At 40.2% G+C, this 26,166-nt stretch overlaps 1 protein-coding gene and 1 long non-coding RNA gene across 2 annotated transcripts; both read right to left on the bottom strand.

Annotated features, from left to right (window-relative positions):
* Positions 1 to 896: 896 nt before the first annotated feature.
* Positions 897 to 18,167, bottom strand: esyt1a (extended synaptotagmin-like protein 1a). Its single transcript, XM_034696695.1, has 31 exons — positions 17,092 to 18,167; positions 16,015 to 16,056; positions 13,928 to 14,062; positions 13,592 to 13,665; positions 13,291 to 13,363; positions 13,117 to 13,206; positions 12,950 to 13,005; positions 10,694 to 10,814; positions 10,325 to 10,501; positions 9,754 to 9,836; positions 9,552 to 9,600; positions 9,205 to 9,294; positions 7,866 to 7,961; positions 7,703 to 7,774; positions 7,536 to 7,622; positions 7,147 to 7,296; positions 6,360 to 6,542; positions 6,102 to 6,278; positions 5,919 to 6,001; positions 5,777 to 5,825; positions 5,583 to 5,672; positions 4,138 to 4,233; positions 3,873 to 3,944; positions 3,691 to 3,777; positions 3,428 to 3,574; positions 2,933 to 3,063; positions 2,685 to 2,780; positions 2,451 to 2,582; positions 2,257 to 2,362; positions 2,082 to 2,131; positions 897 to 1,990 (listed from the first exon to the last, which is right to left on the bottom strand). The coding sequence occupies exons 1-31, from the start codon at positions 17,416 to 17,418 to the stop codon at positions 1,963 to 1,965; spliced, it is 3,249 nt and encodes a 1,082-aa protein (XP_034552586.1). The 5' UTR covers positions 17,419 to 18,167; the 3' UTR covers positions 897 to 1,962.
* A 3,348-nt stretch (positions 18,168 to 21,515) lies between these two features.
* Positions 21,516 to 22,410, bottom strand: LOC117822057. The gene is made up of 4 exons (XR_004633120.1): positions 22,326 to 22,410; positions 22,201 to 22,227; positions 21,940 to 21,962; positions 21,516 to 21,832 (listed from the first exon to the last, which is right to left on the bottom strand). It is a non-coding gene; the product is annotated as an uncharacterized LOC117822057 (long non-coding RNA).
* Between the last annotated feature and the right edge of the window lie 3,756 nt (positions 22,411 to 26,166).

The following is a 26,166-nucleotide window of genomic DNA, read 5'->3' as shown; positions in this document are numbered from 1 at the left end:
TTACTTAAGTCAAAGTATAGATACTCCTGGTCAAATATTACTCCAATACAAAGTTGTTCTGTCAGATTATTACTTGAGTTAAAGTACTGAAGTACCTGGTTTTAAAAATACTTAAGTATTCAAAGTACTTTTTAAAAAAATCTCAAAACGTTGTATTTTCACAAAGCATGAATGCAGCTAAGACTACATAAGAGTACATTCTGTTACATTATCTTTTTCTAGAAACCATTACTTGAAATCTCTAAAAACTATACCATGGAATAAAAACAGAAACTAAGTTACACAGACATCTTAGTTTGAAATGTTTATCCAAAATTAATCAATGTTACGTAGCTCAACACGCTTTCTCAGGTTGGACAGTGAATTTTTGTATGTTTGGGCAGAGTGGGAAACAGGGAGAACATTTCAAATGATACGTATCATTCTTCATTTCAAAAACCTTTAACACAGGCTGAAGATATGGACATGGGTGCTCAGGTGGAGAACTATAGACATCATTACCACCTCTAAATGAACTGCCTGATCTGAGTGAAATCTGCTCTGTGTTTGCTCCACGTTCAACCTTGTAGACGCACGATATACAGGTACGACTAAAGCACTGAGACAAACAGAACTACACAAACACGTTTTACTGTCTTAGGGATCAGATTTCAGAAAAGAGAAGGAAATTCATGAGCTGACTTCAAAGCTAAAGTAGTGAGTAACTAGAGCACTGATAGAAATGTAGTGGAGTCAAAAGTACAATAATTGTCTTCTGAATGTAGTGGAGCAGTAATACGTTTCCCTAAAAAAGAATACTCAAGTAAAATACAGATACTCCAAAAATGTACTTAAGTACATTTACTCTGTTACTGTTCACCACTGCTACTTAAACAGCAATGAAGACAAAGAACTGGTTTGATTCATGAGAGTGCAAACTTTAATGAGCAACTTCAGCCGATAAGTGATGATATGTTTAAAGAATGTTAAAGCTCAGCAGTTTTCATCTTCACTTTCAACACCTAAACACCATTATCTTTCCTCTACGACAAATTAGTGTAAAACCATTTGTAGTAAGGCAACTGTGCTGGTACAACCTGAACCTGTCTCACCGTTGGTATACACTATTAACTTGCTTCTCATAAGGCCCTGACTATTTTGCTTGAAAAATAAATTTAGCTGATAGGTTCAGCCTCTTGCATTTCGCGCTACAAACACATACAAATACAGGCAAAAATGTGCATAACAACACCAGTAATGTGTTTTCAGTATATACAAAGTTATCTCTTCATAAAAGCACAGTGATTCAGACTCTGCTTACAGTGTCATACCTCTGTTTTCAGATGTAATGTGAGGGTCTAGGTTTATAATACTTTGATTTATAAAAGCAACTTTAAGAGAGCTCTGGTTAAAACATATAAAACTTCATTTGGAACATAATTCAAAAACACTGACAATCTGTGCACAGTTTTGTAATACTTAAGGCAATATTATAAACATATATTTAAAAAAGCAATATCTGGAATAATTTGAAGATTGTAAAAATAAAATTAATAACAATCTTTTTCAGGTGTTGGATGATATGAATCCATAAAACATTGTCACATTGAGATATTAAACACAGCATAAGCCCTTTTGTAAATAGAATTCAAAGAGGACTTCAACATGCTTTAACATTTATAAACTTGGTATTTTTTGCAACATAGTTGCATTATTATCAAATATCTATTCAGCCAAAATTTTCTACTGAAGATCTGTCTGAGACAGCAGGAATCAGCACAGAAACACATTACGAATGATTAGCTACGTGTCAAGTTTCTATTCATAAATACTGATGGACTGATTTTGTGTAGCTGGTATGTCATAATGGTTTTCTTCAGTGATGGAAATTCGAATTTAAGCTAAATATACAAACACACAAATCACAGATCACAGAAGCAACACTTATTGTAATATAGTACTTAAGACCAACAGTTGATTCTTCTAGTTGGTCTCTGGCACCAAATCGTACCTATGAAATAAAAAAAAAGAGACATTTTTTTAAGTAACATAAAGGAGAATGTAAAATTTGGACACAAATCAAATCATGTACAAGACATTACCATTGTGTGACACCAGCCTTGAGGTCAATTTGGTCCAGGTCCAGCTGCAACTGAGGACAACAAGGACAAGCAGGATGTGAGGATTTACAGTCGTCTTAATCACCACACTGCTAACAAGGGATTTATGTTGTGGTGTTCGGGAATAAATAGCAGCATCTCAGACATTACTGATTACCTTGCCTATGAGCTCCCTCTCTCTGCTCATAAAGGAGACGCTGTTCTTCACAGACAGGTCCAGTCTCCTTTGAATGGACTCCTCCAGAGAGAAATCAAAGTCAAACCTACAAAGGGAGAGGGGGAGAAGTAGGATGCGAGTTAACATACTTGCACTTCCTTCCTTTTGGATTAGAAGTTGTTTGTTTGTCTTACCGCTCATTGAATTCTGGGTTGAGGTCTCTCTTCTTGGTGGCAGTTCTCCTCTTGGTCGTTGCCTTCTTGTCAGGCAGCAGTATGAAGGTAATATACGGGTCTGCACCGTCTTTGGAGCAGGCAGCAAGGGCTCTGTGGGTTAATAACAAACACATTCAACAACATGTTTTGTTGATACAGGGTGCTTCAGGTCAGAATTGTGATGGTATAGAGTTAACTTTGTGATATAGCGACCTGCAGCCATGCACAGTGATGAAAAGCCTGCCCTCTTCCATTGAGTAGCCAATGGTTAGCTTCACCTGTCCTGTTGAGCTTGGGTTATCAGAAGATCTAAAGGCACAGTGAAAAAAAAGACAGCCATTATTCAAGTAATGAAGGTAAAACAGACCATGGGGAAAAACAATTGGGACCATGATAACTGCAATCTATAAGTGACCACATTCTTGCATGGTGAAGCGGTGATGTGAACATGTGTGACTCACATGGTGAAACCACTTCTCTGTTTGATGTCTAGATGGGAAGGGACCCATCTGGGAATGAATTCACCAACAACAGGCTCGCTACCTGCTTCCCCCGGAGGCCTACGACATACTGCCTGCTGAGTGTCCAAGATCTGCAAGATACACAGAACGAAATGATCGTTCAGCATGACATCACTGCTGCATAATAATGTTTCACTTCTCCTTGTTTATATGAAGAAGAGAAGGACTAAAGTGTACAGAATTGCCATACCATGTCAGAATCGGTATGAAGTATGTTGTTTGTCTACTTGATGTTAAAAACAAGTTTAACATTTTCAAACCTAGCTTGGCTTCTCATCTTACTCACAGCAAGAAAGCAAATTCATGTGATCAGGGGGCAGATTCTGTTTTGTAGGCTGTAATTTGGGGTCAATACATGCAAATATCCTCACTCACATGTGTGCACACAGATATGTATCAGTGATATGAAAATAATCAGGATATTACTGTCTGTACCTTGAGTGTTACTCTCAGTAGTATCTGACTTTCTGGCAGTGCTCCATCCAGATTAAGCCAGCGATCTAGCACCAAGCCCTGCTCAACCAGCAACTCTCTGAGAGGAAGAGTCAGGGACCCCAGGACCTGACCCCAGCTGTGTGAGAGCTAGAAACACAGAGATACACAAACATTCTTTCATGAATTAATTTTAACAGCTTTAAACGCATCAAGTCAACACAAAAAGAGCAAATATTAATACAAATGCTTATAATGGATCTCACCTTCACCGTGAGGGTTTCATCTCTTGGGTCACGAACCAAAAAGTGGAAGGCTTCGTCCCATCGAGGTGATGTGGAGCGCTCACAAACCTTTGGATAGAATAAACAAAACAATTTCATGACTGCTAAAGCAGCACCTTTCTTTGGTTGCATTTACCGGCTTAACTCTGAAATCTTGAACGCACCTTGGTTCTGTGAGAAACACCTTTGAGGTTAATGTCGGCTCCAACTTTAGGCTCCTTTCCGCTCTTCTTCAACTGAAACCAAACACACAAAAAAGTTTCATTTACAAACATTCATTACATCACCAGTGATTTAATTTATAAATGAACGCAGCTGTGTTAGGTCACTAGCATGGTTAATTCAATGATGTGCCGCTAAAAGCAGCTATTGTTCTTCTGCACAATAAACAACAAATTGAACCCAAAGGACTCGTATGTGTGACCTCACCGGCAGACCATGGGCACGCTCCACATACACAAACAGCACAGCCACAGATGGCACAACCTTGTTCTGGTATGACAGCTGGCTCTGGTACTGCAGGATCTGATGGAAGTGGGAAATTATGTCACAGTGAAAAAAGAAAAGAAAAAAAAGGAGCGAGGACATTTTAGTGAAACTCATTTTGTAAGTTAAGTAAGAAATTCATAGTTTAAATCAGGGGTGTCAAACTCATTTCAGTTCAGGGGCCACATACAGCCCAATTTGATCTCAAGTGGGCCAGACCAGTAAAATCACAAGATAATAACCTATAGAGAAGGACGACTCTATTTTTCCCCCTTTGTTTTAGTGCAAAAAAGTACAAGTACATTCTGAAAATGTTTCCATTCAATGAACTATCTTTTTAGAAAATCAGCTGTTGTATTTTTTCGCCATGATGAGTCTCATAGTGGGCCGAAAAAGATATTCTTTAAGCCCTGAGACCCGCTGCGAACACACCAAGCACACAGGTTTCCCATTCCCCTGCCACAGAGTGTAAAAACAGCAAAAGAACAGAGATTATAATAATGAAGAAGGTAAAGTTGATTATTATGGACCCCCTGCTCCAGCATGAACAGTTTGCTTGCTCGACAGTGTTGAATGTAGGGGTGTAGTGCGAGTGCTAGTAGCGATGGAGTGCACTTATGATGTACGCACATGTATGGTAAGCATGCGCACAATATGTGGCTCCTTTTTTCGAAAAAAGTGGATCTATCGCTCCTACTATTACAAGTTTACATATACGAAAACTTTAGCATTGATTGGATCTTGAAGTGCTCTAAAAAGTCTATTAATTTCCACAGGTATATGCAAACTGCAAATATTCTCCCGGAGCGCCGTTCAGTTGCATTCCAACAGCACTATGATTTTATGCGACCTCCAGAGGACAAATTTGAAATAGTAGTTGCTTTTATTGAAAAATTGGAGTTAACGTCATTTTTTCACTTTGAGAAGTCGCCCACTGGCCGGATTGGAAGCTCTGGCAGGCCGGTCTTTACCCACGGGCCGTATGTTTGACACACCTGGTTTAAATGTTCTTGTACTGACAAAAGATGTGAGCATAAATAATCAAATCTTCACAAAGCACTTGCAAAGATAAGTTAATTATCTAAACCCTCTTATTGCCACAAGCACTCTATAAACCAAAGCCACTGGCTGCAAAAGAAGCTCTTTTTAATCTCTGTTGATATCTACCAGAGCAACCAAACAACATTGCTAGAAAAACAAGCTGTACTAAGCTGTAACTGAGAATGATCAAACCACTTTGCAAAATGTTATAGTACTATTTTGAAGATGTTAAAACAAGGTGTGGAAAGCCAGGGCTTGTATTTTTTGGTCACATTTACTATATAATTGTATATGATACTTTGGCACATCCAAATTAAAAAGGAACATAGAGAGAATAAATATCTTACCTGCTCCAGTCTGGGTAGGTCAGAGACTCTGGGCAGCCACTCTAGCACCAGGTGAACACGGCCTGACTTCACATCATTCAGAGTGTACCACTATAATCAGAGTGGAAAACACATTTTTGGGTCACTACACAAATAAAAAAGTAAATTATTTGTTGTAATATAACTTTGTTTCATTTCTATCAAGTGTCACAAACCGTATCGATGAACTGTCCACTGATGATATCACGCAAGTTGAGCTTGAACCTGAAAAAAAATTCAATATTTACTCAAATATTTCCATTTTAATAAACATTTGTTACAAGTTGCAAATGTTTTATTTGTAATGTCTGAACAAACCTTCCCAGGAAGTCATCCTGATCAATGTCCTTATCAAAGAGTTCAAATTGGATCTCCTGACCAGGAAGCTGAGTCAAAATAACCTAAATCATAGAAAAAGCAAAATAAATTTCTGCTCTAAAGCCCCAGTCTCATCAGATAAGTAGAAGAACTAACTCCTGGAGCATGAAATGGATGTAATACCTCGTAGAGTTCATTCCAGACCGGGTTGAGGTTCTCTTTGATGGTGTGACTACGATAAGTGATACCAGCCACACGGATCTTGACATACGGGTCACTCTTTCCCTTCACCATGCCCCCCATGAAGTTGTCCTTCGCTATCAGGTTTTGGGCCTCCACCAGATGGATTCGCAGAACTCCCTATGGAGAGAACATAACAGTCAAATGTTTATATAGTCTGCGTGAAAGGCAGGGTGGTATCTGTGACTGTTTGTTTTGTACCTCAGTTGCAAACTCAGGGTCGGGCGTGGTATGTTGTGGTCGTGCTGGCGGAGGTTTAGCTAGCCCACCAGGTCCCATAGGGTTCAGCTCTGATGTGATTCCCCCCTGACCCGTGCCAGACCCAGATGGTAAGGGACGAGGGGAGGGAGTTGTAGGAGTTGCATCATCACTTAGCCACAAAACCTAGCAGAAAAAAGACTACATTGAGCAAATATCAAGTGGTAAATTAATGATGACTTGTTCATGATTTTTCAAATCACAGATGAGGGATTACAGCTTTCTGGTTGGTGTTTTTTCTCTACAAGAATTGACCTCATGCCCTGAAGAGGATAAAAACATGCGGCAGAGAGAAGACAAGTCATTGATGTTTGATGTGCTAGGGCTAAGCTCAGGCATGTCGAGGGGTGGAGTTAAGGATGAGGAATTCAGGCTGTGAAGGTCAAATCTAGGGATGCAAATTTGTGTTTTTACCCTTTAAATATTATATAACCTCTCCATATTTTGCAATCTCTTATCCTATGTACAGCTATAAGGCTGACACAGACACACAGTAAGTGTAAATTTGAGATCATAGTGTTAAAAGAGTAGTTTTGGGTGTGTTGCCACAGCATGTGGTTGATGAAAATTTCCCCAGGCTATAGAAGATAAGTAAGATTTCAAAGACTTTCACACACACACACATTTAAATTTTGCAAAGCACAGGGCTGGAATGCCGGGGCACAATTATATGCTACACTACCCAACGCATGTGAGCATACACAAAAGAGTGAATGTGAGAAACACCAACCCGAAGCACAATTTTGACGTAGATGCGGCTGGCAGAACCAGAATTTTCCAGCTGGAACCACTGGTCCATGGTGAGCTCAGGTGTCGCCAGAATCCGGGTCAGAGGGATGGACAGACTGCCCAGGGAAAGAGCACGGTCATCATCTTTCACCTGATGACAAAAGAAAACAGGAACAGAAGATGCAGAGTCAGAATGAAAAAAAAAACGCAGAAAAAGCAAATATCTTAAAGAGGTAGAAATTTACAACAAATGTCAGAGAAAAAGCAGATAAAGATAAATGGTCAATAAGGTATTTAGTGGAGGGATCCTGTAACACCTCGGGAGTGATTGCATGTAAATCTTTACTGCTTGTTTAACTGCCTGCTCAATAATGACAAAAAAGGATTTACCTGAATGTCAATGTCTTGTTTACGAGGATCCTGAATAAAGAAGGTGAAGGCATCCTCCCACACAGGTTGGTTGGTACCGTAGCAGGTCTGAAAGTGAAGGAGGGATAACATTAATTTCTCATGTCATAAATTTTATGCAAACAACAGTTAAGGTTTTTTATTCACACCTTGCTCTCCTTAGTGGCATCCTGGATGGAAATCTGCACCATTGGGCTCGGGTCCTTGTTGCCTTTTCTCATCTAAAGCATATGGAGCACATAGATGTTGATGTGTGCAGATAAACTTGTTTGTACAGTAACACAAGATAATGTTAAACTGTTAAGATCTTACAGGCAGAGCATGAGCTTGATCAAGGTAGATGGCTAGGATGGCGGCAGAAGGAGGATCAGCTGTTTTAGTGGTCAAGTTCTGGTTCTTCTGGATCACCTTTGTATAGAAAAACACACAGATGCATGTGATAATCACTGAAACATAAAAGCTCAGTGCTCCTTCAACAGATAAAAAAGGCAAAACCTTGAGCACATCTAGCTGTAGTTTTTAAACCAAAGATACCAAGATTGGTTCATGGATGAATGAATGGATCTTTTACTTGATTTTTACTCTGGAAATGAACAATTCATTGTTTTATTCTGACCTCTGACACACTTTGTGTTTTGTGTTGTCAGTCTATATTTCTTTGTGCATTTTGGCTGACACAAAAAACTTTAAATATCAGTAACAGGATTATTTAACTCAATTGGGCCAAAAATATGACTTAATTTTTAAATATTTTATTCACGAAACTCAGGGAAACTCAGAGCACAGACTGTTTTGGTTGTTGAAGTCGTTGGTTTTCTGCATGTCTTCAAGTTAAAACAGTAGATTTAAAGCTAATGTAGGTATTATTATTAAGTAAGAACTTTGTTTTCAATAAACAAAATCACTGCATGTCCCTTATAATTTCAAACTAAAATGTTCCAGTTATAAATGTGTGTCTCGTCTGTGTCTGTGACCTGTAACTAGAAAAAAAAAGAAACTCAATTGTTTTGAATCAAACAACCAATCAGGGTTAGCTTGAATATAACTAGCCAATCACAGCAACCTCTCTCTCACTTTGCCTCAGTCAGTCTGAAAGTGGCTGTGTGGCACACACCAGGTGCTACGTTTTAAAGTTTTGCCTTCATTAGATTGGACAGCTGAAGAGAGACAGGAGATGTGAGAAAAGACATGCAGCAAAGGGTCGAGGCTGGGAGTCAAACAAGGGACAGCTGCGATGAGGGCTGTAGCTTCTGTACATGTACATGGGGTGTGCACTTTATCCAGAGCCCAACCAGTTGATACTTCTTACGGTTGAGTTTTGAGCCACTGTCTGTATTTCTTTCTTCTGAGTTGAGTGGACATAACCAGCTTAGTGGTACAGCCAGTTTGCAGTGACAATGGTTGGTATGCATGTTTGGTACATTATTTAGAGGAAAAGGCTTAACAGAGTGAAACAAAGTTGCAAAGGGAGATGCAGAATGTTTTTTTCTCTTGGGAAGTTCATGTTGCTTACTACAACTTTAATGAGTAAAAAATAACGTAGCTTAATGAGGTAGATAATTATGATAATCAATATCCAGAGCCCTGCTGGTGGCAGACCAGCTAAAATAAAAACCTACTGAATACTGTTAGTTGTGTGCTGTGAACTCACCTCACTCAGTCTGTCAGCAGAGGACAGCAGAGAGAGCCACTCCAGCCGGAGGTGGACACTGCCAGATGTGACGTCCTTCAGATTAAACCACTGTTTATGAAAACAAAGGGCTCTTTAAAGAAGCTTTCATCTAACTGGTTTATTTGAGCTTTTGAAGATGACAGAAAAAAACAGAACAGAGCAGATCACGAGAAAGCACATGGGGTTTGCAATGTCACATGCTAACAGGATTACTGCAGTCCCACTGGGATAATTCCAGGAGTAAGACAATATACTAACTGCATTCTTGGGCTTTCTATTTGTTAAATGAACTGGAGCTTGAAAGAAACAACTGCATTTCTACTTACGTCGTCCACAACTCTGGCCTTCTTAACAATATCAAGATCCACCTTTACCCTGAAAGAGAAATTAGGAGATATGGAGAGAATCAATGAAGCCATTATTGAAAAGAGTAAGGTGTTTAAATTGTGTCAGAGTCATGGCATTAGCAGAGATGAAGATGACATGAGAAGCACATAGAGACAGAGTAAATGAGTATGAATAAGCTACCTGCCCAGGAAGTCATCCTGGTCTGGGTCTTTGTCAAACACCTCCACCTCCAACTCCTGACCAGGTACTTCATGGACAATCACCTGACACACACATACACACACACAAATACACACACATAAATGGACAAACACAGAACACACAACAAATACACAAATATAGATACAGCCACACATGACACAAGAACACAAGAACATGCAAAAAGAACCAACATGGCAAGTTTCACTACTGTGCTAGGTAGATATTAAACATTTAATATCTATTCAGTGTTTCTTCTGAACGTAATAAAACATGTGTAAACAAGTAAGCAGCTTGTGAAAGAGCTGCTTATCGCAATAGCGGTTTCCTGCTGCCAGAGAAGTCAATAAAATCTTCACAAAACTTCTTATCTCTCTGACAATGACAACATTTACGAGCAACGACTTCCTCTCACAATCTGTTTGAGCAAGGACAACGACATTGAGCTATAACTTTTAGCAAACAAACTGGCAGCACTTGATATCAAGGCAAAGCCGTATATCTGATGTTTCTTTCAGCTCAGTTTGGATTTATTTTCGGACCTCCCTCTTACCTCGTACATCTCCCTCCACTGTGGGTTCAGGTTGCTGTCCACGTGATGAGATGTGAAGATCTGAGTTCCAACACGGAGGACTGCGTAAGGGTCTGACTTTCCATCGATTAAACCTTTGATGACGGTATCCTTGGCAGTCAGGTCCTCAGCCTCCAGCAGGTGGATACGCACAACGCCCTAGCATTTGCATACATAAGTGCACACACAGAGGACGTCAAAGAAGTTAATCAATTCAGAGTTTTCATGCAGAATGTGAATTTGCTGTATGGCTTTCAGACTATGTGTTGTCTTGACTTATATCAGTGATAGATCTGCTTCAGTTTGTGTGGGTCTGTGTTCCTCCAGGCCATTCATTATTGAGACAGTTACCCTTGGGAGAGGGGAGCGGAGCTGCGCAACGTGCAGGTCGGCCACCAGGGGAACAGTGAGACGGTTGGGGAGCACCAGGTGGGAGGCTATTGCATCCATTATCATAGTGTCCGACATGGCACTGCAAATGAATGCCAGGATGATGTTGGGAACACACAGGGCGGTGACACACAAACAGACAGAGGCTATATACTACTGCTGAACATGTGAACATGCATAAATAACATGATATTCAGGTTTTCAGTGCAAGAACCAACAGGAAGCACCCATTGGTTTAAAGATGAGGATTATTTCATGTGAAATCATGTTGGCTAATATCATTTGATGAATGAAAACAATAAAGAAATCATTTTAATTCTGCTTTAAAGTATTGCCAGAGGAGACTAATGTGTCAACAACACATTGACACCTTTAACAATGCTTTAATGCTGTCTTTTTTTTTTTGCCAAAGTAAAAGACATAAGATCGTAGAACACAAAGAGTAGAATCAACTACAATACAATCACACTAAATATGAATGTCCAATCATGTCAGATCATAATTTCATCTTCATATTTTATTGTTCCATAGTTGATTCTTCATTGTCAACAGTCTTACCTGTCTTAAGAGACTTTTTAACTACAGTAGCTCCATATAAATGAATGGAGTCATAATATACATACTGAATTCAAGAACACCAGAATGGTATGAAGTTTATCAAGTTAAAGGATAAGGCTGGCATTGTTCAATATTTTTCTAATGATCAAAAGAACCCTGTAAAATATGAAAGACAAACAAATCGTCCCTCTGTCACTACTCTCAGGTTCAGAGCCAAGGACATTCGTATCTACTGGAGACACAAATGTTCAAATAGGGGACCATACATATTTATTTATAAATGAAAAATAGACTGAATAATTTCCCAAGAAAGCTGGGCACTGAAGTTCTTCTTGAAAGTTACTCAATCAGGATTGATTAAGGTATTTGTCAGGGGACTATTTTCTGACGTGGATTAATACAATTTTGGTTCTTTGATGAGTATTTAAAGAAGTTGGGCGATGTGTGTGTGGTGGATTTAGACCAAAAATTGACTTAAATGTTTGTGTCTGCTGTGATAAAGGAAAATGTAAATCAGTGCAACCACCTAACCTGTGTCTTTAAGTGTTTTAGATAGATTTTGGACTAAATAGGAGCTCTATGGCACACAGGAATACGCTAAACCAAGCTTTGACTGCTTGTTAGACTAAATTAATTCATTGTAGGCTTTTGTCTTTCTTAAAATATACTTTTTAGTGCCTTTAATGATAGGATAGGATGGTGGATAGAGTAAGGAACTGGGGAGAGATTGGGAAGTAACCATAGACTGAATAAAATATGGACGTAGTATCCGTCACCCATCTGTTCCTGAGAGCTGTTTTGAAGCAAATCGATGGCAGCAGCCATATTGGAAATGCGGAACTCAACCAGGCACAGTGTGACGTAGTGTGAGCCTCCTAGCCAATAGCTATGTGGTCCTGACCGGGAGTCACATCAGTCATGTCCTTATTTGGGCATAACTGGTAATCTTAATATCTTCTGAACCGTCACGTTAGAAAAAAAATCACCCCCGTACAGTGTGTGCCGTTAGAGAGATTAGCTTCATAGGGCCAAGCCGTTTTTTGAACCAGGCTGTAAACATGTTCATTAATGCTGCAAAGATCGTCTTTTTCCCATGCATTTCTATGTGGTTTCCGGTGTTTCTGCCGCCAGCCTCAAGCGGATTTTCGATGTATTGCAGTTTATAGCACTTCCGCATTGGCTTCATCGTTTGAGACTGGAGGTTGCCGCTTGGAAATAACATGAGGCAAGGGGCTGAAGTCAGATTTGAACCCAGGCTGCCTGCTTCAAGGGCTATAGTTTGGATTTAGCCGCCATGGTAAACCCCGCTTTTGTCTTTTTACAGGATTTTTTTAAAATGAAAAATATAGGATATTGCCATACTTACCTTTTAAAGATTTGAGCACACAAATTTGCAACTAAATGCACAGAAATATGAGCACTTCGGTCTGCATTGCAGGAAAAGCTTCTACAATTAGAATAATACACTCTAAAATGTGTCCATCAGTTTCAAAAATTGCAACACGCGAACATTTCTGCAACTCAAATCTTCATCAGCTTAAATCCACAATCACACACACGCCTCATTAAAGAACGATAAAAACATCACCAGGCAGACACAACAGATCAACAACCACACCCTGAAATATATCTTCTCAGGGCTCAGTCATACAAACTCACTTGAGTCCTGGGATATCCAACAGGTTGGTCAGCCCAGTCCAGTTGATGTCTAGTTTCTGTGTGGCAGAAGAAAAGAAGGACATATGATTACAAACGTGTTGACCTCAGAGGGCAATGCAGGGCAAATAAAAACATAATTTGATGTGTTAAACTGCTACAACACTCACAGGCCTGCGGATGAAAAACATTGTGATTGCTCCAATTAGTGGAACGTCTCCAATCAGGGGCTCCAGGATCACGCGCAGCTTCCCATGAAGCTACAAAGAGAAAAGAAAGGATATGCTCAGGCAGTTGCACCATGAGTTATAGGGCCTAGAATATTTTAATATTTATCCTCATACCTGTATTCCTTTCACTCCAGCTTTGCAAAAGTACTTTTTGATTTCTACATTGATCTCAACGTCACCTGCATAACTGCAAGTAGAAAAACAGTGACAAGTCTGGAGATTCATGTTTAACCATCAGTAGTAGCTGATGTAAGTTATGATAGAGATGTTTTCTTTATAAGGCTAGGTAAACAATGATCTTCTGTAACAGACACGAACAAACCCTACACTGCTATGGAGTGGAAACTTTCTGAATGGCTGCTTGTACAAAAACATCACTTCAAATGATCAAAAATAAAGCTGCAAAATGCTTTACCTGAGGTACAAATCCAACATCACTTGTCTCTTATCGTGTTCTGTGTGAGCCTTCACACCAACCACCTTCAGAGCCTGTGAACACAGCAGCTGTTATAACACAAACCAAACCAAACTGAAGGAGGCTTTATACAATCATGAGCAAAGATACAAATGGAGATTATTATTCACTGTGATAGAATAATTATCTTTATGCTAGGAATACACACACGAGGAAGACAGACCTGGTGACCTGACTTTCATGCATATTACCCACATTGCTCTTGGTCAAACTGCATCATCACAGTCCCAGAATATACTAAATGAAAGTGCTGCTTTTGGAGGGCCTCTTAGCTACCTTGTCTCCAATGTTGATCTTGGTGAAGCTGAGGGTCTGAAGATGAATGCTGGAGGTGCGGATGGCAGGAGCGATGGTTTCCACCAGCAGCTTCTCCAGGTACTGGCCTATGAAGGGCCAAGCCTGCTGCAAGATCTACAGCACAGAACACACAGCCATTGGTCATTTATGATTTTGAATTTGAATATGGTTTTATTCAGTTTTTTCATATAAATGAGATACACTGGAGAGTAGAAAAGGGATGAATGAGTTTGAGTACTCAAAGTTCTTCATGTTTTCTATGGCTGTAATATATAGGTATGTGGGTAATGGTGGATTATGATGTGCTCAAACTGCCAGCCATAGCAGCGCACTTCCTGTGAGAGAGAAGTATGTTATCACAGCATGAAAGGAAATAACCTCAAACTCTTTACAAAGCAGCAAACACAATGTGTTTGCCTGAGGGTTTAGAGGTCTTGTGTGGAGTTTGGTGAAATAAAAGCAAGCAAAAGAGAACGGAATATAAAGTAAAAAATAATTTAGGCAGCATTTTTTCTGCAATAATGAGCATGAAATAAAGGAACATAGAGCCTTCTAGTTTAGAGTCATTTGGGGGAACATCATGGATACAAATTGAAATGAGAAAGTAGTTGCCAATGCTCTATTTTATGGTTGCATGATTTAAAGCCCCTTTGAGGAGTTCTTAGCTGATTATAACACAGTCTGCTGGTAATGCTAACGCCCCTGTATGAGCCACAAGAAGCAAAACAGACCACCAGCCACAAGACAAGAAACATTGCCGTTGGGTAGGTGTCATAGAAACCATAAACAGAGCCCTGCCAAAACAGCTTTTTTTTCATCAGAATACTCCACTGTATTGTGTATGGGACAAGATCAGCACCATACGTTCCTCACAGCAGCTTTAAGATCATTTGCTGGCGGAAAATATTCATTTGGAAACTGTTTTCGAAAATACAGATGTTTGCACTCCTGCTTGATTGATTTGTCATTTTAAAATGCTAGGGACATTGTACAGCAAATAATATACAATGTGTCTACAGATATGACAGAATACAGTGTCAAATGAATCTGATGTTTTCACTACAATTAGTGCCAAAACTTGGAAACATTATTGTATGACATGGTACAACACTTTCCAAAAATTGTAAATGCAAAAAATAAAGCTTTACCAAAGCAATATGTTTTATTTGCTATGATAACTTTTACTGATACCCTGCATTGAATTAAAGCAGCATTGCCACTTCACACTGCCTCACACTGGTGCAAGCTTCAGCATTACAGTGTGAGGTGTCAGAGCCCAGTGCCCAGTGCCAAGGCCTGTCAGCTACTCTTCACAGATCCTCTGACCTCCAAACTCCTCATGAGAGTGATAAAGCTAACAGGCTACAGCTGCAGGAGGCCATCATATGCATTATTTATGATGCGTTTATGGACAGGCACCTAGAGTGATGCATCCTATTAAAGAGCACATCTTCATACATGCATTATTCACAGATATTATTAGCCCCCCATATTTAACATGTTGTCAAACATACTAAAAGGTGAGAACAGTTCAGGGCTGATGTATGTTTGTTTAATGGCTGTGAGTGAGGAGTGTGAGCGGTCAGATCACATGTCAGGAAGCCTGCAGGAGAGACGTGGGCTGCTGAAAGATGAGCACAGCAAATTGCCATCCCACAATCTGAGCTTCTGTCGTTGAGTTCATTACATTTTTCCCTCCAGAAGGGCGCTTTGTGCTATTAGTATTCATATCCACACTTCAGCCTGCGCTGATGTGAGGTTACTGTACTGGCAGAGACAAAGAGTTCTGTGATATGATCTGAGTGATTCTCCTTGCCTCTTAATTACACCAGCAGATAATCTGCTCTTATGCAGAGGCTGCAGCAGGAGTTGGGTCACTTAAAGTCCAAGTGTTTTTTTATCTTAATATAGAGTTACTGAAGGGAAACACGGCGCTTGATCTTGAAATCACTTCTGTTTGCAGAAGTCCATCATCGTAAACAGCTGAACTTTGAGGCAAATTATCTTTAAAATCTATATACATATGACGGTGCACATGTGCAAAACGAGATAGGAAAAAGACATACCTTGTTCAGCCACTCCACTTTTTCCACATCAGGAAAGTTGACCTGTGGAGGAGTAATATAGGACAGGCATGAGCTCAAATGCATCACAGTTGTGTGAAATGACCCCGTGACCTCAGCAGAGAACTCAAGATGAGTATTTCAGGGATTCTTCTCTGGGCATGAGGAAAAAAACATCAGTAGATGCTGCATTCAAATTCTAATAGGGCAGTATTTTTTCAGAACAGGCATTCTTATTTGAAAAATGAATCACAAAGGAGTAATATATAAACAAATACCCCTGCTTTGTTCTCTTTCCTGCTATTTCATGTAGGTTTATTTGACTGCAAGAACTAGAGGTAGAATGCAGGCCTAACAACTGAGACTGCTTTGGTCACTGCCAAAAAATTCAGGAAACAATCAACCACGTGCACATCAGGCTTTCCCCAAACCACAGAGGCATGAGATCTTGGGATCTGGATCACACACACACACACACACACACACACACACACACACACACACACACACACACACACAGTTTATTCTCTCTCCCTCTCTATCCAGATATGGTGGTCCTGGTCACTACCCCTGCTTTGCTCTGGAGGATGTTTATGCGTCATCAGGTTTTTGGAGCCAGATAAGGTCAATGGTAGCACTACTGTAGTGAAACAGGAAGAGGAAACACTCACAGAGAATCTCTCAGATTCCTAGATTTTTTTCAGCGTAATTGCAATCCTAAATCTTAGTGTCATTCTTTCCACTGAATAGACCTCATGTTAAATCCTGCTGCTCTATGTGGCTGATTTCCAAGGCACTGCACACGAGGAATTTCCAAATATGGGGCTGGTCAGGGGAATACCGTGAACAAAATGAACAGATGTGCAAATATTGTGACTTAAACCAGTACTATGTCTGTTTCTAACTGTGTGATTGCGCTAACTCGGAGTAAATGGGAGCTAATACACAATTAATGAACCTCATCTGAATGTAAGAGCCTATCAGAGTGGTGCAAAGTAGTTTAGATGCAGCTCAAGCTCAGCCTGACAGATATGCCAGATGTGACAGGTGACCCAAACTGCAGAGAATGATGGTCCTTACCCATGGAGGCAAATCCCGTTTGGTCCTAAAAACCTTCTCAGTTGTGAATGCCCTCTCGTTCTCCAATAGATACATGGCAGATTTCAGCCTCATCACTTTCTCCAGTCGACTGTGTTTCCATCCCATGTAGATCATCAGCCCGAACAGGACCACGCTGATGCTGAAGCCGTAATACCCGGCCAGGTACACTGGTAGGAGAGCACCCAGGCATTTTCCGAAAGACCACAGCACACTCACTGCGCGTTCACCGGGTGAATGGATAAGTAAGGCCGGGGCTGCAACCGACGTGCCTCCGCTCATGCCCGGCTCTGCATCCGAGGGTGGCATCGCAAGAACCGCTTGGTTTCAGGACCTTCTGTGTTTCTCTTGCTGCGTGGCAAGCGTCAGTGACGACTCACCACCAGGTTATTGGAGGAAACCATCGAGAAATCCTCCACAAACTGCGTGTTTAGCTCGGTTAGATCATTTTTGCTGCTTCCCTTCGCGCAGTTCCGCAGGGCACTAAAATCGGCTATTCCGTGTTTCATTTGCGTGTAAAGCCTCTCTCACTGAGCAAGGCAAGCAAATACCAAAACCTGTGAGGGCGGGCTCTCGCTCAAGCCCTCCTTCACATGAAGAAACATAAACCCCAGAATTAACTTGTAGCGTCATGCACTGCCTCGGGCGGAGCGTTCGACAGTCCATATGCAAAGTGAAATAGCGTTTACTTAAAACCTCAGACACAAAAGGAGCTGTTGTATTAGGGTAGCATCTTGTTAACTAAATGAGCACCTTGAAACAATACTGCCATAATGCACAGGCTGCTCATCCCGTTATCTTCTTTATATAACCGGATTTAATCCTGTCACTGCGCACGCGCTCCTCTCCACTGCAGCACTTTCACTACCGAGCCTGATACCGCCAACAGGTCCATTCACAGAAAAGTGTATTGCTGCTTCATCAAGTTGCATTCATGAGCTACCCTAGTGTTCACTTTGTATAAGGGGGGAACCCGAGACTGAGTCGTGACACACCACCAGCAGCAGGCGCAAAATGTCACGAACGCAGAGTTTACGCACTAGAGGAAAAACGCAGGTAAACCGAGCCCTGAGCAGTCACTGGTAGAAAAAGGGTCGTTTCTCCTCGTTGTTTTCCGTGGCTTTATTTACGGTTTGCAATTCAAACAGAGCAGGTTTAAATATACCTCTGGCTGCCTGGATACAGCCACTTAGCTGTGTTCGCTCCCAGGGGGGAAGGTTTGCTGATACTCTGTGTAAACAGTTCAAAGGAGAAACAGACATGCAGTCTGCCAAGCGATGAAAATCAGCACCTGTGTTTTCCAGGAAAAGCGTCCAGAACAAACAATATTAAAAAAATATATAAAATCCTGCGATACAATGTACTACTGATATTGATGAGATTCTGTGAGACTAAGGGTGTAAATAGTACACATTTACTCCCAGAATGTACCAAACTATAATTTTGTTGGCTGCATTATGACACCATATGTAAACTATTCTTATTTCACCCAGTTCCTTATGTCTCTCAACACCCTACAACTCACTCTACAGTATTCTACATCCATGCAGTTCCCTCTTTTAATGTATTATCTGTCTGTCTTTTAGAATACATTGTTTTACATTTTGTCCACTCTGCATGTGGTGTTGTGGTGGTGGCCTACTTCAATTTTCTTTTTCTGTTTCTTTTTTTTTACATTATTACGCTGCATTGTGTTAAACTCTGTGTTGTTGCTGAAGCAATAACAACAAAGTTACCCTGATTCTAATTTTTCCAAATTTGATGATCAAACATTATGGAAACAATAAAATAGATGCCTGTTTTTAATGAAGTAAACATTCAAATTGCCGTTACAGTGTTTTATCTCTGCAGATCAAAACTGTTTGCCACCACACACTATCTTTTTTTATCAATACCGTGGAATAAGGAACAAGCATGTTCAATTACGCAATGAACTCATTGCATCTACATGATGCCAGGTGACCAATGATAACAACTGAATTGTTCTCCAGCAGGAGAAGCAGAAGTTGCAGTCACAGGACCATGACTCTCAAGTGTGATGTTGACATGATACAAACCACATTATTTTAGACAAGTCAGAGGTCAAACTGGACCTCATGTAGGCATCAGTTTTGCTTAACTAACAGTTTGTTTTTTTTACATGGACTTAACAGATGTATTGGAGGAAGAAAGAAATGCTGTTTATTAAATTGAAAAGGTTAATAATATTCAGCATTCTTCTTCTATTCAGCTATTCTGTCATTTAAAAATCATTTATACTTAAACACAAATCCTCCTAATTCTTAAGTATTGAAATGAATGTAATTCAGTGCAGCTGGTAATGAGCACAGACTACCTGAGGTGAGTTTATTTAGATATTAAACAGTATCTATCAGACTATACGAGTAAAATGAAGCTGAGCTTTAACAAGCAAGACTAATACTTGTAATCCGTGTAACAACAGTGACACCCTTATTGCAGAGTTGAGCACACAGTACATGGGCTGGTCTTCATAGGAAAAAGCATAGTATTATATTTATTTACAGGGTACTCATATGGAGGTCGACTCCCTCCATACCTGACTAGTCTCGTTTCAAAACACATCAAACTGTGCAACCAGATTACTTTCAAAACACCAAGGTTTAGAACTGAAAGGGGAAAAACTGTTTTTGGTATTGCTGCTCCCATGATGTGGAATAACTTTCAAATGTCAGCTAAACTACTCTCTCTGATATCTTATGATGTTTTTAAAGATGTAGTGTCTGAGCTACTCAAATAAACTACTTCCAATTGTTCTAAAACATGAAAGCATGTTAAAATGTTTTGGGTCTGCAAGCATGTATGTTTTGTTAATGTGTCTGTGACAGTTTTTAAATGTGTTTATATACATTTTAGTCTTATTGTCTTTAATTGGATAGCTGGAGGGCATATATATATATATATATATATATATATATATATATATATATATATATATATATATATATATATATGGTTAGTGTTTGCCAGCTACTGCTTGCCTCCATTGAGCATGTGAATATTTGTCATTTGATATTTTTTCTGACAGTTATCAAGCCCCTAACTTTGCCCTTTCTATCTTCCAAAAACACTCTGCTTGGACTGATAAGGACACTGTCAATATGTTTGGTTGGTTTACTTTCTTTTCTTACACCATCTATGACCTGGACTTGATACCTAATAAAAGACAAAGCTAAAGTAAAAGACAGTTCAGAACACAAATAACCATGATTCAAGTCATTTCCCATTACTTCAGAGGAGAAACCTGAAATGTGTCCAATGGAACTTGGTTTTAGGGTGATGATTATTCCTGCATCTGTCTCAGTTGGTATATTTTGTTCCTCACCCTGTAATGTAGGAGTATAAAAGTTCTGGCAGCTAACCTTTACAGCTTTGGTGTGGGGTGTAACTGCAAACTGGTACCAGAATGATGCTACAATTGTGAGAAATTGGGACACTTTTCTATTTACTTATGTTATCCAGCAAGAGCCTAATAAAGTCTTAATGATAAAGGACAGAATTAATTATTTGACCGCCTTGAAGGGCACAGAGGAATATTTTTCAGTTGCCTCGTGAGCTCTGTATTTTGCTAAGGCTACAGCATTCACACACACCCAGTCATGGGAGGACATGGGTGAAATTTTGATAAAAAAAATGTTCCCTTGCAGGTTTAAAACCTTCAGCACTCTTAAGCTTCTACTTGATTATAACTGCTATGACATTTTTTCTCAATTGCATTAAAACTTTCATTTTACTCACTTTGTAGATATACAATGGTACCAGACCAAATGTATTGGTGTAGATTATCACTTTTAACACTGTAGCAAACTTCAGGATCTCCAGTGAGCTGCATCAGTATCTTCTTATAAAGCTGAAAGCATTTTTATCAAAAGGCCTCCTGCAATATTCTTTTTCTCAATGGTGTTAAATTTATTTTTAATCTACTTCTATTCATGTTTCTATTATTCACTGAGTTGCATTTGTTTTACCGTTTTAATTGGTTTTAGTAGTTCCTCTTACTTTTTTCAGGTGTTCCTCTTAAATTGTCTTACCAGCCCATATAACCCTCCCCCCATGCTTTGTTCTTATTTAGTTTTTATGATGTAAAGCACTTTGTAACATCTGTTTTAATAAGTGCTTTATGAATAAAATTTAACATATATCATTTTAACTTGCTGTTTGTTTTTCAAAGCTGATATTATACTTATGTAGGGTATGAATACCTGTTCTATAAATGGTTCATCTAGTCCATGTGCACATTACACTGGCAATGTTTTCAGTTGACCTTTAGATGTTGGTTTGCTTCACATGAAGCAGATTTAGAACCCCAATTCCTTAACTTCACTGTAAAATTAAAAACCAACCATTAGGTACTAAGACGAATGCTGAAAAAAAATCGATATTAGCCGTTTTCTAAACCAAAACCTTTAATCAAAGTATAAACACAAACAAATGACAAAAGTTGAGGAATCAAGAACAGAGTCCAGAAAGTCCCAGGGAAAATCCTGTTTTCCAGCAGGTCTTGAACAAGCTCTCCAGCAGCAGCTGCAGCTCAATTGCCTCAGGTTAATGTGGGTGCCACCGGCCTCTGACTCGTCGAGAGGGTCCTGGGTCTCCAGATAGGCTCACCGGTCTGGTTTATGGCAACATGTGCTGTCACAGGGCCAGGGCGGAGAGGGCAGTTTACTTGGACCTCTGCCTCATCTTTCTCCTTTTACGCTTCAGCCTGAAAAATAAAACTACAGTTTAACAACCGAGAAACCTCAAACGACGTGTTTTGACAGTACTACATCTACCCGATGTTTGGTAAACTTGTGTAAAAACAAAGCTCACCTGCGCATGCGCTTCTTCCTCCACTACGGAAGAGAAACACAACGTCAAATTTCTTCTCGTTTGATACATGCAACCAATAATTAAACAACGTAAAGCATTGAATTTAATAAATGTATTACTAGTACAAATGTTAAACGGGAAGCTTTCAGTTAAATACGAACAAACATGCGGTGACAGCTATTGTTGCGCAGGCATGCTAGCTAGTCAATGTTAGCATCACTTAAATCTGTTTATATGTCGATATAGAAATAAAACACAAACCTTAGCCCTCATGTCGAAGAGACGGTGCTGTAAAGACAAGGAAATAAGAAGGATGAGTTAGATTGCTTCTTTAAAAGATGATGATTGAAGTGGATTCTGATGCTAACAGTAAGACATTCACGTACCAACGGCTACGAATCAACTCCACGAAGGACGTCATCAGTGAGCGACGCTTATTTATACGATTTATCGGACTATCTACGTCACTTTCAGGGGACATAAAACTGAAGAGCTCATTTAAAATGGATGTTTATACTTTTAAAACATCGACATTTATTTATTCCTAACTATTTAGTGCAGCAGCATTTATATCATAAACTATAAACTATATTTATATGCTTTTAAGGACAGTTTTTACAGTAATGCACAGTGCGCAGTCGAGCACGTGTGCTGTAGCCATCTGTTAAATTGACAATATAGGACAGGAGCGTCAAACTCATTTCAGTTCAGGAACCACATACGGCCCAAGTTTACGGACCAGTAAAATCATAACATAATAAACTATACATAACGCTAACTAAATGTTCCCCTTTGTTTTAGTGCAAAAAAAGTACATTCAGAAAATGCTCACATTTAATGAACACTTTCTACAAAAACAGCGGTTGTATTTTCACCATGATGAGTCTCATAGTGGGCAGAATATTTTACTCTTCAAGCCCTGAAACCTGCTGCGAACACACCAAACACACAGGTTACCCATTCACCTGACACACAGAGTGTAAAGTATTCATCAAAAGAACAGAGATTATAATAATGAAGAAGGTAAAGTTGATTATTTTGGACCCCTCAGTTCCAGCATGAACAGCTTCCTTGCTGGACAGTGTTGTATGCAGTGGTGTAAGTGTGTAAGTAAGTAAGTAAGTAAGTAAATTTTATTTAGTATAGCACCTTTCACAGAATAAAATCACAAAGTGCTTCACGGGAAAATATCCAACACATTAAAAGAAACAGACCATAGCATAAATAAAACGGTCTGAACACAGTGAGTCGAAGGCCTGTTTAAATAAATGTGTCTTCACAAATTTTTTAAAAGCGACAACAGAGACAGCTGAATGAACATTTACAGGAAGAGCGTTCCACAATGTTGGTGCCACAACTTCAAAAGCACGGTCACCTTTTGTTCTTAGACGAGCTCGAGGGACAACCAGCAAGCCCTGGTCAGAAGACCTGAGTGACCTACTGGTAAGGTAGGGGTGAAGCAGGTCGGCGATGTATTCAGGAGCCTGACCATGCAGAGCTCTGTACACAAAAACAAGAACTTTAAAATGAATCCTAAATTTAACTGGAAGCCAATGTAGGGAAGATAGAATCAGAGTGGTGTGGGTTGTCCGGCTGGACTTGGTCAACAGCCTTGCAGCAGCGTTCTGGACAAATTGAAGACGATGGAGGGATGACTTACTGAGGCAGGTGAAAAGTGAATTACAATAGTCCAGTCGGGATGAAACAAAAGCATGAATGATCATTTCCAGTTCAGGGTGTGACACAACAGACCTAAGTTTGGCAATGTTTCGTAAATGGAAGAAGCATGACCGGAACAACTGTTTTATGTGGTGATCAAAATACATGGACTGATCGAATATAACTCCAAGATTTCTGAGTTTAGACTGGACAGCAGAAGAGAGGGATCCAATTCACCGAGCAACCCTGGAAGCTATAGTATCAGAACCAACAATAAGGACCTCCATCTTGTCAGCGTTTAGCTGCAGAAAGTTGTCAGCCATCCAGTCCTTAATGGCAGTCAGACAATCAAGCAAAACTATCAGCTTGTCTGTGTCATCAGGCCTAAAAGACACATACAGCTGGATATCATCAGCGTAACAGTGATAAGAAATACCTTTGAATTTACTGATAATGTGACTCAAGGGCAGCAAATGCAAGGCAAATAATATAGGGCCCAATACAGAACCCTGAGGGACACCAAAGGAGAGAGCAGCAGTTTCAGACATGTATGGACCAAGTGACACAGAAAAACTCCTGTCAGAGAGATAGGAAGAGAACCAATCCAGGGCGCTCCCAGAGACACCTACCCACTGCCTCAGCCTCTCAGTCAGGATACAATGATCACCCGTATCGAAGGCCGCACTGAGATCCAGCAACACCAAAACAGAGCATTCACCTACATCAGAGGACATCATAATATCATTGGACACTCTCAGAAGAGCCGCTTTGGTAGAATGCTTCAGGCATAAACCAGATTGAAATTTATCTAAAATGTTGTGTGAAGTCAAGACAGTAGTGAGCTGTTTGGCAACAACTTTCTCTATGACTTTTGAAACAAAAGGCAGCTTGGAGATGGGCCTGTAGTTGTTGGGTAGAGAAGGATCAAGGTTTGATTTTTTCAGTAGAGGCTGAACAACAGCTTGTTTAAATTAGGCTGGGACACAACCGGAACTCAGGGAGTCCAAGCATGGACCAACGGAGCCAAGTACATTTTTAAGCAAGGAAGTTGGAACAATATCTAGCGGGCTTGATGAAGTGCTCATGCTATCTACCAAGTCAGTGAGGTCTTGCAGGGATATGTGGGTGAAGGAGCTCATGGTTGTAGGACGAATTGGAAAATCGGAATATCGAGTGGAAGAGGAAATTATGCTAGCCCTGACATCACTAACCTTACCCACAAAGAAAGAGAGAAAGGTGCTGCAATCATTATTAGAAAAAATGGGGATATCTGGAGGTGCAGGATTAACAATGTTATTTATGGTGTCAAACAGGATTTTTGGGTTGCGTCTGCTGGAGGAGATTAGGTTGGAGAAATAAGAACATTTACGCCGGAAACAACGAACAGAGTCATTTAACCAAGGGGACGACTTGACAGAAGGGACACATCTCAATTTACTTGGAGCCACCTTCTCCAAAACAGCAGAGCAATGACTATTAAAAGAATTAACTAAAGAATCAACATCCGCGTGACCAGGCAACACAGCACTTGGGTCAAAAGTTGCTGAAAACTTCTCAGCCGAGAGGCTGTTTAAGAAGCGAGAACAAGTCAGTAGCAGCAGCAGCAGCAGCGGCCTCCACCCAAGGGACAGTGGAGTCCGGTTCGTCGGAGGTTGTGATGGTGGCTGCGTGGGCTGCGGTGATCATCATGGAATCCATGATCCGCTCTTCAACTTCGATCTGGTACAAGGTGGATATCCTCCCTTCTAGCTCGGAGATTTTCTGGGACATGGTGAGGCAGCTGTCGCATCCGGATGGTGAGGTGAGTGGAGGCATAATTAATGATGGATTCAGATGAGGCTGGGAAAACACAGAAGACAGCTACGGCAGCACTGGTGTTGTTTATGTGGAAACACAGGATGAAGGCCTAAATAAATAAATCAGGCTGCTGTTTGAAGGCCACAGGGCGAGATTTACATGCGAGGACTCCAATAGGAGTCCACAGCGGTATCTTGGCCAAAAAATTGGCCCGCTGAGTAGATTGAGTATCCGGTAGGTTCAATGAGATTCCTCGGTGGCTGGAATTCCGGTGTCTGGCGTCCTCTGGCCGAAGTAACGCAGGTGTAGTGCTAGTATTAGTAGTTAGTGGATCATCTTATAGTGCCCAAAAAAGTCTTTATGAATCTCAACTGGACTATGCAAACAGCAAGTAATCTATTTTCTCACTTTGAGAAAAAACAGTCCAGGAAAAAAAGTGCCATTCAGGTGCGCTCCATCAGTAATGTGATTTTATGCGACGCCAGAGGACAAATTTGAAAAAGTAGTGACTTTTATGAAGAACTGCAGTTAATGTCTTCTCTGTAATTTTTCGCTTTGCAAAGTCGTTCCGCAGGCAAGATTGGAACCCAGTGGCGGGCCGGTTTTGGCCCATGGGCTGCATGTTTGACACCCCTGATATAGGAGATATTTCTACTACCAAAAATGCACACCTGATCTACAGTACAGTAGAGCAATCGTGTACTACAATGTATTTCAGGATGCTATGGAAAATAAAGACTCTGAAGTTTCCTTGCTATTAGTGACTACACT

The sequence above is a fragment of the Notolabrus celidotus genome, chromosome 11, assembly GCF_009762535.1.
Source record: "Notolabrus celidotus isolate fNotCel1 chromosome 11, fNotCel1.pri, whole genome shotgun sequence".
Classification (NCBI taxonomy): domain Eukaryota; kingdom Metazoa; phylum Chordata; class Actinopteri; order Labriformes; family Labridae; genus Notolabrus; species Notolabrus celidotus.
The sequence above is the reverse complement of the archived record's forward strand: the minus strand, read 5'-3'. Positions and strand labels throughout refer to the sequence as shown.

Coding starts and splice junctions, on each gene's coding strand:
- esyt1a (XM_034696695.1), bottom strand. CDS start 17,418: ATGCCACCCTCGGATGCAGAGCCGGGCATGAGCGGAGGCACGTCGGTT. Junction 4,234..5,582: donor ACCTACCCAGACTGGAGCAG/GTAAGATATTTA, acceptor CACTTCCATCAG/ATCCTGCAGTACCAGAGCCA. Junction 3,945..4,137: donor AGCGTGCCCATGGTCTGCCG/GTGAGGTCACAC, acceptor GTTTGGTTTCAG/TTGAAGAAGAGCGGAAAGGA.